Consider the following 17,753-nt stretch of genomic DNA (forward strand, 5'->3'; position numbering starts at 1 on the left):
TGTGTTGTTTTACAGGTCAATGGTGTTTTTAAAGATACTCCATTCTCCCTCAACAATGGCGCTGTTCATGTTCATGTATCTGGTTTTTCAGTTGTTGTCAGTACTGACTTTGGTTTGGAGGTTTCCTATGATACAAATCATTATGTGAAAATACAAGTGCCACCCAGTTACCAGGGTGCAACATGTGGCCTTTGTGGGAACTTTAACAATGATCCTGATGACGACTTTCAAACGCCACAAGGAGAAGTTGTGAGCGCTGGTGTTTTTGGTAAAAGCTGGATAGTACCAAAGGATGATGAGTTTGAATGTGATGGATGTGAAGGTTCAGACTGTGGTGAATGCACAGAAGAAGAGAGGGCTGTCTTCAGTCAAGTTAATCGTTGCGGCATACTTCAAGACACAACTGGTCCTTTTGCAAGTTGCCATCAAGAGCTTTCCCCACAACGTTTTGTGGAAAACTGTGTGTTTGATATGTGTTTGGATGGAGGACAGCAACATATTCTTTGTCAGGCCTTAACTTCTTACTCCACTCAATGTCAAGACAAAGGTATTGAACTGCCAAACTGGAGACGACCCGACCTCTGTGGTATGTGAAAGTGTTTCTGTTTATTATGGCAGTGAATAAAGTCAAAGATCAACTCAAATTTTTCCTTTCTTCTTGCAGAAATCGTCTGTCCAGACAACAGCCACTTTGATTCACAGGGAGCAGGATGTCCAGTTACATGTGTGAATCATGACTCTCGTCATGACTGTGCTCTGCCATCCCGAGAGAGCTGCAGTTGTGATGAAGGCTTTGTCCTGAGCGGTGCGAAGTGCGTGCCTCCGCAGGAGTGTGGCTGCAACCATGAGGGGTACTACTACCATTCTGGTCAAACAGTCATACTGGACCAAGACTGTGGCAGAGTTTGTTACTGTAGCTCTGGGAACATGACTTGCCAGTCACATGGTTGTGGACCACACCAAGTCTGCAAGGTGAACGATGGAGAAAGAGGTTGCTACAATGAAACATGCGCTTTTGGAGGTGACTGATTTCATTTCAGGTTTTTAAGTTTAGCTGACTCTGATTATTGTTCTCTTGAGTTTCTCACTAAATCATGTACTTGTAAAATCGTACAGCATCATCCAATCCAAATAGAAGAACTATTCAAATATGATCTGTTTTTCTGGATTTTAAGGCGAACACATCCTACAGGGGGTGTCCTTTTGGACGGACAGTACCTGTACGCAAAAGTGCACCTGCACCACATCAGGCTTGTCGTGCCTCCGTGAATCCTGTGCCTCTTCCCAAGTCTGTGTTCCTTTTTATGAAGATCTCTTCACCTGTCAGACAGTCCAGAAGGGTACTTGCACCATCAGTGGTGACCCTCATTACAATACTTTTGATGGGAACTGGCACCACTTCCAGGGCACATGCACTTATGTCCTGTCCCAACAATGTGGTTCGGATTTGCCCTACTACAGAGTCGAGGGCTCCAACGAGCATCGGGGCAGTACTCGTGTGTCTTGGACACGACTGGTCAAAGTGCTTGTGTACAATGAAACCATCGAACTTGTCAAAGGACATCCTGGTCAAGCCAAGGTTGGTTTCTTCAGACAATGAATCCTTTATTTTATTTTATTGTGATTGGTTTATGATGCACACTGTGTTGTGTTACAGGTCAATGGTGTTTTTAAAGATACTCCATTCTCCCTCAACAATGGCGCTGTTCATGTTCATGTATCTGGTTTTTCAGTTGTTGTCAGTACTGACTTTGGTTTGGAGGTTTCCTATGATACAAATCATTATGTGAAAATACAAGTGCCACCCAGTTACCAGGGTGCAACATGTGGCCTTTGTGGGAACTTTAACAATGATCCTGATGACGACTTTCAAACGCCACAAGGAGAAGTTGTGAGCGCTGGTGTTTTTGGTAAAAGCTGGATAGTACCAAAGGATGATGAGTTTGAATGTGATGGATGTGAAGGTTCCGACTGTGGTGAATGCACAGAAGAAGAGAGGGCTGTCTTCAGTCAAGTTAATCGTTGCGGCATACTTCAAGACACAACTGGTCCTTTTGCAAGTTGCCATCAAGAGCTTTCCCCACAACGTTTTGTGGAAAACTGTGTGTTTGATATGTGTTTGGATGGAGGACAGCAACATATTCTTTGTCAGGCCTTAACTTCTTACTCCACTCAATGTCAAGACAAAGGTATTGAACTGCCAAACTGGAGACGACCCGACCTCTGTGGTATGTGAAAGTGTTTCTGTTTATTATGGCAGTGAATAAAGTCAAAGATCAACTCAAATTTTTCCTTTCTTCTTGCAGAAATCGTCTGTCCAGACAACAGCCACTTTGATTCACAGGGAGCAGGATGTCCAGTTACATGTGTGAATCATGACTCTCGTCATGACTGTGCTCTGCCATCCCGAGAGAGCTGCAGTTGTGATGAAGGCTTTGTCCTGAGCGGTGCGAAGTGCGTGCCTCCGCAGGAGTGTGGCTGCAACCATGAGGGGTACTACTACCATTCTGGTCAAACAGTCATACTGGACCAAGACTGTGGCAGAGTTTGTTACTGTAGCTCTGGGAACATGACTTGCCAGTCACATGGTTGTGGACCACACCAAGTCTGCAAGGTGAACGATGGAGAAAGAGGTTGCTACAATGAAACATGCGCTTTTGGAGGTGACTGATTTCATTTCAGGTTTTTAAGTTTAGCTGACTCTGATTATTGTTCTCTTGAGTTTCTCACTAAATCATGTACTTGTAAAATGGTACAGCATCATCCAATCCAAATAGAAGAACTATTCAAATATGATCTGTTTTTCTGGATTTTAAGGCGAACACATCCTACAGGGGGTGTCCTTTTGGACGGACAGTACCTGTACGCAAAAGTGCACCTGCACCACATCAGGCTTGTCGTGCCTCCGTGAATCCTGTGCCTCTTCCCAAGTCTGTGTTCCTGTTGATGAAGATCTCTTCACCTGTCAGACAGTCCAGAAGGGTACTTGCACCATCAGTGGTGACCCTCATTACAATACTTTTGATGGGAACTGGCACCACTTCCAGGGCACATGCACTTATGTCCTGTCCCAACAATGTGGTTCGGATTTGCCCTACTACAGAGTCGAGGGCTCCAACGAGCATCGGGGCAGTACTCGTGTGTCTTGGACACGACTGGTCAAAGTGCTTGTGTACAATGAAACCATCGAACTTGTCAAAGGACATCCTGGTCAAGCCAAGGTTGGTTTCTTCAGACAATGAATCCTTTATTTTATTTTATTGTGATTGGTTTATGATGCACACTGTGTTGTGTTACAGGTCAATGGTGTTTTTAAAGATACTCCATTCTCCCTCAACAATGGCGCTGTTCATGTTCATGTATCTGGTTTTTCAGTTGTTGTCAGTACTGACTTTGGTTTGGAGGTTTCCTATGATACAAATCATTATGTGAAAATACAAGTGCCACCCAGTTACCAGGGTGCAACATGTGGCCTTTGTGGGAACTTTAACAATGATCCTGATGACGACTTTCAAACGCCACAAGGAGAAGTTGTGAGCGCTGGTGTTTTTGGTAAAAGCTGGATAGTACCAAAGGATGATGAGTTTGAATGTGATGGATGTGAAGGTTCCGACTGTGGTGAATGCACAGAAGAAGAGAGGGCTGTCTTCAGTCAAGTTAATCGTTGCGGCATACTTCAAGACACAACTGGTCCTTTTGCAAGTTGCCATCAAGAGCTTTCCCCACAACGTTTTGTGGAAAACTGTGTGTTTGATATGTGTTTGGATGGAGGACAGCAACATATTCTTTGTCAGGCCTTAACTTCTTACTCCACTCAATGTCAAGACAAAGGTATTGAACTGCCAAACTGGAGACGACCCGACCTCTGTGGTATGTGAAAGTGTTTCTGTTTATTATGGCAGTGAATAAAGTCAAAGATCAACTCAAATTTTTCCTTTCTTCTTGCAGAAATCGTCTGTCCAGACAACAGCCACTTTGATTCACAGGGAGCAGGATGTCCAGTTACATGTGTGAATCATGACTCTCGTCATGACTGTGCTCTGCCATCCCGAGAGAGCTGCAGTTGTGATGAAGGCTTTGTCCTGAGCGGTGCGAAGTGCGTGCCTCCGCAGGAGTGTGGCTGCAACCATGAGGGGTACTACTACCATTCTGGTCAAACAGTCATACTGGACCAAGACTGTGGCAGAGTTTGTTACTGTAGCTCTGGGAACATGACTTGCCAGTCACATGGTTGTGGACCACACCAAGTCTGCAAGGTGAACGATGGAGAAAGAGGTTGCTACAATGAAACATGCGCTTTTGGAGGTGACTGATTTCATTTCAGGTTTTTAAGTTTAGCTGACTCTGATTATTGTTCTCTTGAGTTTCTCACTAAATCATGTACTTGTAAAATGGTACAGCATCATCCAATCCAAATAGAAGAACTATTCAAATATGATCTGTTTTTCTGGATTTTAAGGCGAACACATCCTACAGGGGGTGTCCTTTTGGACGGACAGTACCTGTACGCAAAAGTGCACCTGCACCACATCAGGCTTGTCGTGCCTCCGTGAATCCTGTGCCTCTTCCCAAGTCTGTGTTCCTTTTTATGAAGATCTCTTCACCTGTCAGACAGTCCAGAAGGGTACTTGCACCATCAGTGGTGACCCTCATTACAATACTTTTGATGGGAACTGGCACCACTTCCAGGGCACATGCACTTATGTCCTGTCCCAACAATGTGGTTCGGATTTGCCCTACTACAGAGTCGAGGGCTCCAACGAGCATCGGGGCAGTACTCGTGTGTCTTGGACACGACTGGTCAAAGTGCTTGTGTACAATGAAACCATCGAACTTGTCAAAGGACATCCTGGTCAAGCCAAGGTTGGTTTCTTCAGACAATGAATCCTTTATTTTATTTTATTGTGATTGGTTTATGATGCACACTGTGTTGTTTTACAGGTCAATGGTGTTTTTAAAGATACTCCATTCTCCCTCAACAATGGCACTGTTCATGTTCATGTATCTGGTTTTTCAGTTGTTGTCAGTACTGACTTTGGTTTGGAGGTTTCCTATGATACAAATCATTATGTGAAAATACAAGTGCCACCCAGTTACCAGGGTGCAACATGTGGCCTTTGTGGGAACTTTAACAATGATCCTGATGACGACTTTCAAACGCCACAAGGAGAAGTTGTGAGCGCTGGTGTTTTTGGTAAAAGCTGGATAGTACCAAAGGATGATGAGTTTGAATGTGATGGATGTGAAGGTTCAGACTGTGGTGAATGCACAGAAGAAGAGAGGGCTGTCTTCAGTCAAGTTAATCGTTGCGGCATACTTCAAGACACAACTGGTCCTTTTGCAAGTTGCCATCAAGAGCTTTCCCCACAACGTTTTGTGGAAAACTGTGTGTTTGATATGTGTTTGGATGGAGGACAGCAACATATTCTTTGTCAGGCCTTAACTTCTTACTCCACTCAATGTCAAGACAAAGGTATTGAACTGCCAAACTGGAGACGACCCGACCTCTGTGGTATGTGAAAGTGTTTCTGTTTATTATGGCAGTGAATAAAGTCAAAGATCAACTCAAATTTTTCCTTTCTTCTTGCAGAAATCGTCTGTCCAGACAACAGCCACTTTGATTCACAGGGAGCAGGATGTCCAGTTACATGTGTGAATCATGACTCTCGTCATGACTGTGCTCTGCCATCCCGAGAGAGCTGCAGTTGTGATGAAGGCTTTGTCCTGAGCGGTGCGAAGTGCGTGCCTCCGCAGGAGTGTGGCTGCAACCATGAGGGGTACTACTACCATTCTGGTCAAACAGTCATACTGGACCAAGACTGTGGCAGAGTTTGTTACTGTAGCTCTGGGAACATGACTTGCCAGTCATATGGTTGTGGACCACACCAAGTCTGCAAGGTGAACGATGGAGAAAGAGGTTGCTACAATGAAACATGCGCTTTTGCAGGTGACTGATTTCATTTCAGGTTTTTAAGTTTAGCTGACTCTGATTATTGTTCTCTTGAGTTTCTCACTAAATCATGTACTTGTAAAATGGTACAGCATCATCCAATCCAAATAGAAGAACTATTCAAATATGATCTGTTTTTCTGGATTTTAAGGCGAACACATCCTACAGGGGATGTCCTTTTGGACGGACAGTACCTGTACGCAAAAGTGCACCTGCACCACATCAGGCTTGTCGTGCCTCCGTGAATCCTGTGCCTCTTCCCAAGTCTGTGTTCCTTTTTATGAAGATCTCTTCACCTGTCAGACAGTCCAGAAGGGTACTTGCACCATCAGTGGTGACCCTCATTACAATACTTTTGATGGGAACTGGCACCACTTCCAGGGCACATGCACTTATGTCCTGTCCCAACAATGTGGTTCGGATTTGCCCTACTACAGAGTCGAGGGCTCCAACGAGCATCGGGGCAGTGCTCGTGTGTCTTGGACACGACTGGTCAAAGTGCTTGTGTACAATGAAACCATCGAACTTGTCAAAGGACATCCTGGTCAAGCCAAGGTTGGTTTCTTCAGACAATGAATCCTTTATTTTTATTTTATTGTGATTGGTTTATGATGCACACTGTGTTGTTTTACAGGTCAATTGTGTTTTTAAAGATACTCCATTCTCCCTCAACAATGGCACTGTTCATGTTCATGTATCTGGTTTTTCAGTTGTTGTCAGTACTGACTTTGGTTTGGAGGTTTCCTATGATACAAATCATTATGTGAAAATACAAGTGCCACCCAGTTACCAGGGTGCAACATGTGGCCTTTGTGGGAACTTTAACAATGATCCTGATGACGACTTTCAAACGCCACAAGGAGAAGTTGTGAGCGCTGGTGTTTTTGGTAAAAGCTGGATAGTACCAAAGGATGATGAGTTTGAATGTGATGGATGTGAAGGTTCAGACTGTGGTGAATGCACAGAAGAAGAGAGGGCTGTCTTCAGTCAAGTTAATCGTTGCGGCATACTTCAAGACACAACTGGTCCTTTTGCAAGTTGCCATCAAGAGCTTTCCCCACAACGTTTTGTGGAAAACTGTGTGTTTGATATGTGTTTGGATGGAGGACAGCAACATATTCTTTGTCAGGCCTTAACTTCTTACTCCACTCAATGTCAAGACAAAGGTATTGAACTGCCAAACTGGAGACGACCCGACCTCTGTGGTATGTGAAAGTGTTTCTGTTTATTATGGCAGTGAATAAAGTCAAAGATCAACTCAAATTTTTCCTTTCTTCTTGCAGAAATCGTCTGTCCAGACAACAGCCACTTTGATTCACAGGGAGCAGGATGTCCAGTTACATGTGTGAATCATGACTCTCGTCATGACTGTGCTCTGCCATCCCGAGAGAGCTGCAGTTGTGATGAAGGCTTTGTCCTGAGCGGTGCGAAGTGCGTGCCTCCGCAGGAGTGTGGCTGCAACCATGAGGGGTACTACTACCATTCTGGTCAAACAGTCATACTGGACCAAGACTGTGGCAGAGTTTGTTACTGTAGCTCTGGGAACATGACTTGCCAGTCACATGGTTGTGGACCACACCAAGTCTGCAAGGTGAACGATGGAGAAAGAGGTTGCTACAATGAAACATGCGCTTTTGGAGGTGACTGATTTCATTTCAGGTTTTTAAGTTTAGCTGACTCTGATTATTGTTCTCTTGAGTTTCTCACTAAATCATGTACTTGTAAAATGGTACAGCATCATCCAATCCAAATAGAAGAACTATTCAAATATGATCTGTTTTTCTGGATTTTAAGGCGAACACATCCTACAGGGGGTGTCCTTTTGGACGGACAGTACCTGTACGCAAAAGTGCACCTGCACCACATCAGGCTTGTCGTGCCTCCGTGAATCCTGTGCCTCTTCCCAAGTCTGTGTTCCTTTTTATGAAGATCTCTTCACCTGTCAGACAGTCCAGAAGGGTACTTGCACCATCAGTGGTGACCCTCATTACAATACTTTTGATGGGAACTGGCACCACTTCCAGGGCACATGCACTTATGTCCTGTCCCAACAATGTGGTTCGGATTTGCCCTACTACAGAGTCGAGGGCTCCAACGAGCATCGGGGCAGTACTCGTGTGTCTTGGACACGACTGGTCAAAGTGCTTGTGTACAATGAAACCATCGAACTTGTCAAAGGACATCCTGGTCAAGCCAAGGTTGGTTTCTTCAGACAATGAATCCTTTATTTTATTTTATTGTGATTGGTTTATGATGCACACTGTGTTGTTTTACAGGTCAATGGTGTTTTTAAAGATACTCCATTCTCCCTCAACAATGGCACTGTTCATGTTCATGTATCTGGTTTTTCAGTTGTTGTCAGTACTGACTTTGGTTTGGAGGTTTCCTATGATACAAATCATTATGTGAAAATACAAGTGCCACCCAGTTACCAGGGTGCAACATGTGGCCTTTGTGGGAACTTTAACAATGATCCTGATGACGACTTTCAAACGCCACAAGGAGAAGTTGTGAGCGCTGGTGTTTTTGGTAAAAGCTGGATAGTACCAAAGGATGATGAGTTTGAATGTGATGGATGTGAAGGTTCAGACTGTGGTGAATGCACAGAAGAAGAGAGGGCTGTCTTCAGTCAAGTTAATCGTTGCGGCATACTTCAAGACACAACTGGTCCTTTTGCAAGTTGCCATCAAGAGCTTTCCCCACAACGTTTTGTGGAAAACTGTGTGTTTGATATGTGTTTGGATGGAGGACAGCAACATATTCTTTGTCAGGCCTTAACTTCTTACTCCACTCAATGTCAAGACAAAGGTATTGAACTGCCAAACTGGAGACGACCCGACCTCTGTGGTATGTGAAAGTGTTTCTGTTTATTATGGCAGTGAATAAAGTCAAAGATCAACTCAAATTTTTCCTTTCTTCTTGCAGAAATCGTCTGTCCAGACAACAGCCACTTTGATTCACAGGGAGCAGGATGTCCAGTTACATGTGTGAATCATGACTCTCGTCATGACTGTGCTCTGCCATCCCGAGAGAGCTGCAGTTGTGATGAAGGCTTTGTCCTGAGCGGTGCGAAGTGCGTGCCTCCGCAGGAGTGTGGCTGCAACCATGAGGGGTACTACTACCATTCTGGTCAAACAGTCATACTGGACCAAGACTGTGGCAGAGTTTGTTACTGTAGCTCTGGGAACATGACTTGCCAGTCACATGGTTGTGGACCACACCAAGTCTGCAAGGTGAACGATGGAGAAAGAGGTTGCTACAATGAAACATGCGCTTTTGGAGGTGACTGATTTCATTTCAGGTTTTTAAGTTTAGCTGACTCTGATTATTGTTCTCTTGAGTTTCTCACTAAATCATGTACTTGTAAAATGGTACAGCATCATCCAATCCAAATAGAAGAACTATTCAAATATGATCTGTTTTTCTGGATTTTAAGGCGAACACATCCTACAGGGGGTGTCCTTTTGGACGGACAGTACCTGTACGCAAAAGTGCACCTGCACCACATCAGGCTTGTCGTGCCTCCGTGAATCCTGTGCCTCTTCCCAAGTCTGTGTTCCTGTTGATGAAGATCTCTTCACCTGTCAGACAGTCCAGAAGGGTACTTGCACCATCAGTGGTGACCCTCATTACAATACTTTTGATGGGAACTGGCACCACTTCCAGGGCACATGCACTTATGTCCTGTCCCAACAATGTGGTTCGGATTTGCCCTACTACAGAGTCGAGGGCTCCAACGAGCATCGGGGCAGTACTCGTGTGTCTTGGACACGACTGGTCAAAGTGCTTGTGTACAATGAAACCATCGAACTTGTCAAAGGACATCCTGGTCAAGCCAAGGTTGGTTTCTTCAGACAATGAATCCTTTATTTTTATTTTATTGTGATTGGTTTATGATGCACACTGTGTTGTTTTACAGGTCAATTGTGTTTTTAAAGATACTCCATTCTCCCTCAACAATGGCACTGTTCATGTTCATGTATCTGGTTTTTCAGTTGTTGTCAGTACTGACTTTGGTTTGGAGGTTTCCTATGATACAAATCATTATGTGAAAATACAAGTGCCACCCAGTTACCAGGGTGCAACATGTGGCCTTTGTGGGAACTTTAACAATGATCCTGATGACGACTTTCAAACGCCACAAGGAGAAGTTGTGAGCGCTGGTGTTTTTGGTAAAAGCTGGATAGTACCAAAGGATGATGAGTTTGAATGTGATGGATGTGAAGGTTCAGACTGTGGTGAATGCACAGAAGAAGAGAGGGCTGTCTTCAGTCAAGTTAATCGTTGCGGCATACTTCAAGACACAACTGGTCCTTTTGCAAGTTGCCATCAAGAGCTTTCCCCACAACGTTTTGTGGAAAACTGTGTGTTTGATATGTGTTTGGATGGAGGACAGCAACATATTCTTTGTCAGGCCTTAACTTCTTACTCCACTCAATGTCAAGACAAAGGTATTGAACTGCCAAACTGGAGACGACCCGACCTCTGTGGTATGTGAAAGTGTTTCTGTTTATTATGGCAGTGAATAAAGTCAAAGATCAACTCAAATTTTTCCTTTCTTCTTGCAGAAATCGTCTGTCCAGACAACAGCCACTTTGATTCACAGGGAGCAGGATGTCCAGTTACATGTGTGAATCATGACTCTCGTCATGACTGTGCTCTGCCATCCCGAGAGAGCTGCAGTTGTGATGAAGGCTTTGTCCTGAGCGGTGCGAAGTGCGTGCCTCCGCAGGAGTGTGGCTGCAACCATGAGGGGTACTACTACCATTCTGGTCAAACAGTCATACTGGACCAAGACTGTGGCAGAGTTTGTTACTGTAGCTCTGGGAACATGACTTGCCAGTCACATGGTTGTGGACCACACCAAGTCTGCAAGGTGAACGATGGAGAAAGAGGTTGCTACAATGAAACATGCGCTTTTGGAGGTGACTGATTTCATTTCAGGTTTTTAAGTTTAGCTGACTCTGATTATTGTTCTCTTGAGTTTCTCACTAAATCATGTACTTGTAAAATGGTACAGCATCATCCAATCCAAATAGAAGAACTATTCAAATATGATCTGTTTTTCTGGATTTTAAGGCGAACACATCCTACAGGGGGTGTCCTTTTGGACGGACAGTACCTGTACGCAAAAGTGCACCTGCACCACATCAGGCTTGTCGTGCCTCCGTGAATCCTGTGCCTCTTCCCAAGTCTGTGTTCCTGTTGATGAAGATCTCTTCACCTGTCAGACAGTCCAGAAGGGTACTTGCACCATCAGTGGTGACCCTCATTACAATACTTTTGATGGGAACTGGCACCACTTCCAGGGCACATGCACTTATGTCCTGTCCCAACAATGTGGTTCGGATTTGCCCTACTACAGAGTCGAGGGCTCCAACGAGCATCGGGGCAGTACTCATGTGTCTTGGACACGACAGGTCAAAGTGCTTGTGTACAATGAAACCATCGAACTTGTCAAAGGACATCCTGGTCAAGCCAAGGTTGGTTTCTTCAGACAATGAATCCTTTATTTTATTTTATTGTGATTGGTTTATGATGCACACTGTGTTGTTTTACAGGTCAATGGTGTTTTTAAAGATACTCCATTCTCCCTCAACAATGGCACTGTTCATGTTCATGTATCTGGTTTTTCAGTTGTTGTCAGTACTGACTTTGGTTTGGAGGTTTCCTATGATACAAATCATTATGTGAAAATACAAGTGCCACCCAGTTACCAGGGTGCAACATGTGGCCTTTGTGGGAACTTTAACAATGATCCTGATGACGACTTTCAAACGCCACAAGGAGAAGTTGTGAGCGCTGGTGTTTTTGGTAAAAGCTGGATAGTACCAAAGGATGATGAGTTTGAATGTGATGGATGTGAAGGTTCAGACTGTGGTGAATGCACAGAAGAAGAGAGGGCTGTCTTCAGTCAAGTTAATCGTTGCGGCATACTTCAAGACACAACTGGTCCTTTTGCAAGTTGCCATCAAGAGCTTTCCCCACAACGTTTTGTGGAAAACTGTGTGTTTGATATGTGTTTGGATGGAGGACAGCAACATATTCTTTGTCAGGCCTTAACTTCTTACTCCACTCAATGTCAAGACAAAGGTATTGAACTGCCAAACTGGAGACGACCCGACCTCTGTGGTATGTGAAAGTGTTTCTGTTTATTATGGCAGTGAATAAAGTCAAAGATCAACTCATATTTTTCCTTTTTTCTTGCAGAAATCGTCTGTCCAGACAACAGCCACTTTGATTCACAGGGAGCAGGATGTCCAGTTACATGTGTGAATCATGACTCTCGTCATGACTGTGTTCTGCCATCCCGAGAGAGCTGCAGTTGTGATGAAGGCTTTGTCCTGAGCGGTGCGAAGTGCGTGCCTCCGCAGGAGTGTGGCTGCAACCATGAAGGGTACTACTACCATTCTGGTCAAACAGTCATACTGGACCAAGACTGTGGCAGAGTTTGTTACTGTAGCTCTGGGAACATGACTTGCCAGTCACATGGTTGTGGACCACACCAAGTCTGTGAGGTCTATTATGGAGAACGAGTTTGCCGACCTGTTTCCTTGAATGGCACTTGCTCTGGTTCAGGTGACCCCCATTATCTCACCTTTGACGGAAAACCTTACGACTTCCAGGGAGCCTGCCGTTACATCCTTGTCACCCTTTGCGATTACACTATTGGTTTGAATAACTTTTCTATTGAAGCAAAGAATGAGCCGTGGAAGGGGTTACCAGTTTCAGTCACAGCTGAAGTCTTTGTTCATGTGTGGGGTTTTGAAATTCTCATGACCAAAGAGCGTCACGGTGAGGTCATGGTGAGTTAAAATTTTCTATGCTAATGTCCCCCCAAAAATAGCTCAATGAAAAACATGAATAGAACAAAATTCGACTTTCAGTAATATACAACCATTTGTCTTTTAATCTTAATGCTCTGCTTCCCTCCCCTGTCTCCAAGGTAAATGGTATTTGGATGAACTTGCCAGTTCAGGTTCTTGGAAGAGCTTTGAGAATTTATACAAGTGGCCATCAAACAGTTTTCGAAACTGACTTCGGCGTCCATGTGTCTTATGATGGAGTTAGTAGAGTTTCTGTCAGTGTACCATCTAATTATAGGTATGTTTTTTTTTTCTGTTTTATATTTTATATTATATTATATAACAAACAAACTGTTTTTAACATTTGGACACTTTTCAGTGGAAAAACGTGTGGGCTGTGTGGAAACTTCAATGGAAACCCAGATGATGACTTTCAGACTCCATCTGGACAGAATGTCATGTCTCCATCTGATTTTGGGACATCTTGGAAGGTCCCAGGGGACAACAGCTGTGGCGATGGCTGTGGATCCTCCTGCCCTCGGTGTTTAGATGACCGTGTTGCTCGAGCTCAGTGTGAGATCATCAATGCTGCTATGGGCCCATTCAGCTTGTGCCATCAGCATGTGGATCCACGATCTTATTTCAATGACTGTGTGTTTGATGTGTGCATTGGCGGGTCAGAGATGCTCTGTTTCGCTATCCAGGCCTATGTCAGTTTTTGCCAGTCGGCCAATGTTCGCATTAATCCTTGGAGACATAATACCTCTTGCCGTGAGTGAAATAGTCTGTTCATGGCTGAACTTAAATAATAGATGTAACTCTGTATTTTCTGTTTGCAGATATGGTGTGCCCAGCCCACAGTCACTATGAGCTGTGCGGGGCTGATTGTGGTCGCACTTGTGCCAGCACCACTGACGTGACATGTGACCGTGTTTGCTCTGAGGGCTGCTTCTGTGACGAGGGCTTTATGAGAAGTGGCACCAAGTGCGTCCCAGAAGAAAAGTGTGGATGTCAACATGATGGCTTCTACTATAATGTAAATAGCCAACAAACTGCAAAACATAGGAACTTAGCTCTAGTTTAATATTTAAAACAGTGGTTCTCAATCTGAGGTCTGGGTACTCCTGGGAGCCACATGTATGGATTTGTGGGGGAGGAAAAAAATGGACTGGAAACTGTCATTTTACAAATATTGCATTCTTAAAGACTTATAACAACTATTCAATAATATAATCACTCAGTACAAAGCAACTTTTCCTATATTTGTTTTCATGCATGGTTTGAAACAGTCATTTAGGGGTTCTGTCTTCTGCTCGGCTGGGACTTTTCCCCCATGTGAATACTATGCACCATCCAAAAAAACATATTGAGTTGTGTCCCACCGCAGAACTTAAAAATCACATACACTGGTAGTTGCCTATTCCTTCATTTGTTGTCGTCCATGAAGCTCTGTGTTCTTTAAGACCAGACTTATCCGGATTATGTCGTTATAATAGTGTGTGAAAGCTGCTCTCCACCTTTTTAAAAACTTCATATAAACCACCACTCTCTTCACTACACCATCAGGTGCACGCCTTGCATCACCAGCAAAAACATTTTGGGACAAATATTTTTAAAAGCTCAGTTTAAGGTGTCCTAAGTAGTTTTAAAAGACAGAATAATGGATAAGTTTGGACTCTTAATTCTTTCTGCAAAATATATTTGATGTTGTAAGACAATGATGTAAAGACAATGTCTGTCTTTTATTTATGAAAAGAATACAGTTTACATTATTTATTCTGCAATACAATTTGTAGGCTGGTGAATTGTTTTGGACAGAGGGGTGCTCCCAGCGATGTGAGTGCACCGCCCCAAACAGCTTGAACTGCATGAACACAACTTGCTCCCCTCACCAAGAGTGCACCATCAGAGACGGACAACTCGGCTGTTTTGAAACAATAGGTAGGCTACAGTTTCATTCACTTAATTATTTCATATATGTTCTCAGTGTTGCATTTGATTGAAAATTATTTGTTTTCTTTGTATGCCAGATCCTTGTGGGGAGCTGAAATGCACCGATAATGAATGGTGTAAACAAAAGGAGGGCATTTATGGATGCTTTTGCAAGGAAAATGCCATCCATGACCTTGACAATTTTGGCAAGTCCACATCCAATGCTTGTTTTTCCTCTTGGTTTGACATTGAATCCCGGTCTAAAAGTGGTGTATATTTCTTTATGTTACTGAGAATCCTCTGCTTCTAGATGCATCCATCACTTGTGCCGGTAGCGCTGGCACCGCATCCCTCTCCCGGTGCCAGCTCACGGAGGCCGGCTTCCATCCCAGCGGCCTCCACCTCAGAGACAATTCCTGCCGAGGTTCGCTCAAAAATGGACGCCTGGTGTTCAACTTTAACAATGAGGACCAACTGTGTGGCACCGTTCTGAAGGTGCACCATTGTTTTGACAGTGATTGTTGATTCTAACTATTGCTATTTATTTTGTAATATGCTTCTTAATTTGTCCCTTCAGAGCAATGGAACACATTTCCTTTACGAGAATGTAATCCTTGGTGAGGACAGCATCAAACTAACATTGCTTTTCTCCTGCGCCTTCCCTCTGACTTCCGCCCTGTCAATGAATGTAGCCATCAACCCAGTGGAAAGGTGACCGCCTACTCTTACAAGTATACACATTTTCTAGACAATTGATTCATGTGTGTGTGCGTGTTTTTTTGTCTTTTAGTGCGATAAAGAAAGTCCTCCCCACTGGTCGTGGTCATTATCGCATGAGACTCACCCCCTATCGCGATGCAGGGTTCCAGCATCCTCTAAACAACTCCACAGACATCGAGCTGAGACAGGACGAACACTTATTCATTGAAGTGCAGGCCGAGGGCGTTGATGATCGCCAAACGTCAACTGTCATGGACACTTGCTGGGCTACACCAGTCAACGATGCGCGATACCCACTGCGTCAGGACCTAATTTCGCAAGGGTACTGGAGCTATACCTGCAGCCATAAAATAAATAAATACATGTGTTGACTTTTAATGTATTTTTCCAGGTGTCCCGCAGAGGAATCAGTGAAGATCATCCAAAATGGAAACTCCACTGTGGCACGCTTCTCCTTTGAGGCATTTTCCATCAACGATTTTCCATCCATTTTCCTACACTGCAACATCCACTTGTGTCTTTTGGACTTCAACAACTGTGCTGTAGTAAGTGTAGTCATTTTTGAATGATCTCGTGTTTTTGCATGTATCCATATTTCTCTACTTACTGTTTTATTGTAACATTTTCTCATAACAGCAGTGCAATGTTCACACCAGAGGCCGCAGAGACGTTTCTTATCATGACACTGTAATGCTGTCCCTCGGACCTCTAGCCCCAAAAGAGCAGGTAATGCGCTTTATCTCTAATACTTCGCATTTTCGATACCCAATATTGTAAAGACATTTTTCATCCTTTTGCAGGCTGACTGATTTACGTCTTCTGTTCCCTTCTAGATAGAACATAATACAGAAAGTATAGGCTATAATTACTGCATGTATTTTTTCTAAATATATACATAAATATATCATTGTAGCAATAGAGAGACACAGGTCACTAAAAACAAATCATTTGGATCCACAAAAGTGGAAAGGGTATAAATACAAACTAAGCATTTCGTAGCCTAATTGTAATTTGGCCCTAATGGCGCTAGATGGCAGCACATCGCCAGATACAGTTTCATCATAGCAGTATCCTTTTATTAGATCGAGCTGTTTTCATAAGAAGTACAGCCATCACTTTTATCATTACTTTGTCATTTTATGTAGCTTATAAGATTTATTCCTGCATATTAATCTATTAGCCTAATTGCTCATACCAAATCAATTCAGCATTTGTTTTGAATAGTTTTCTTGTAAATTTTGCATGACATGACTTCTTGGGACAATCATAATAAACAGTTTGTACTAATCAACAGCAAGAGTGATACGAATATCATTTCATACTTATATAGCATGCCTCTCATTTTACACGGAGGGTCCTGTCGGTGGTACTGGAGCTCAGGTTTCTTTCCCTTTGTTGGACTCAGTGATGGGACTGACGGATTCCCGTGTGTCTTTGAGCTGCCGCTGAAATTCATCTCTGTCCTCTTTGAGCCGGATGAGGCCCGCAGTCGACAGGAGAGCACTTAGCGCACGCCCACAACACATCATTTGTCTCTAATATTCTCATTTCAGACGGTAATGGAGTAAATACAGAGCCGTTTACAATTGGGAGTTTGATTGCTATATTTGTCTAATCTGGTCAAGTCATATGGCAAAGATTTCCAACGAGTAGCTGTGTTGCCGTGTTGTTATAGCTGATCTATTAATGTAAATGGTCTCAACTTGTAAAGGTTTTCCACCAACATTAGGCATTCAAAGTGCTTTACAGCAAAGAACCATTGTAAACAGACACTGGAGGCGACGTGGGTGAAGTGCCCTTCCCAAGAACACAATGACAGTGTGCACCTGCGGGAGCCGAGATTCAAACCCCCGACCTCCCAATCACGAGATGACCCACTCAAGCTCTCTGTTTGGCGACTTGTCCTCGAAATCAACCCTCAACGCCACTTGGGGTAAACCTTGCATCGAGCTGAAGAACCTAATTCAGATCCATGAAAAAAACAACTCCACAGAAAAACCTCTACAATAGCTCTAAAAACGATTAAGCTTTGACTCATTGATTCATACAAATCATGTATAATAATTCTCTGGCAGTAAATATTGGCCTATTTTACACATTTTATCTCGGTTGCCACTTGGTTTGAGCCCAATGGACTTTGATCAAGGCCAGTCGTGTCCAAATGCATTTAAGATAATCAATTCCATGTTTTTAAACTTATCAATGATTGTCAAACCTAACATCGTCCACATGTGGCTCTACCTTATCTTCCATTCGTGAGGTGCTGTCCAAAAACGGTTGTCATGCTGTCCTCGTTGAAGCCCGCTGGAGGACTGCATTCAATTTTAAATGTCACAGAAAGAAAT

General features: G+C 43.6%; 1 protein-coding gene across 1 annotated transcript; it reads left to right on the forward strand.

Annotated features, from left to right (window-relative positions):
* Positions 1–844: 844 nt before the first annotated feature.
* On the forward strand, positions 845–16,916 carry LOC306978333 (IgGFc-binding protein-like; the record flags this gene model as incomplete). Its single annotated transcript, XM_079576856.1, has 21 exons — positions 845–851; positions 1,311–1,579; positions 1,658–2,228; positions 2,307–2,633; positions 2,818–3,221; positions 3,300–3,552; positions 4,595–4,774; positions 6,237–6,422; positions 7,880–8,059; positions 9,522–9,701; positions 11,144–11,433; positions 12,897–13,054; positions 13,136–13,527; positions 13,596–13,792; positions 14,553–14,697; positions 14,787–14,894; positions 14,999–15,183; positions 15,266–15,399; positions 15,479–15,730; positions 15,800–15,953; positions 16,848–16,916. 21 exons carry the CDS (start codon positions 845–847, stop codon positions 16,914–16,916), a joined length of 4,641 nt encoding a protein of 1,546 aa, XP_079432982.1.
* Positions 16,917–17,753: the final 837 nt, after the last annotated feature.

This window comes from Gobius niger, assembly GCF_951799975.1.
Source record: "Gobius niger genome assembly, chromosome: 19".
In the NCBI taxonomy this organism is placed as follows: domain Eukaryota; kingdom Metazoa; phylum Chordata; class Actinopteri; order Gobiiformes; family Gobiidae; genus Gobius; species Gobius niger.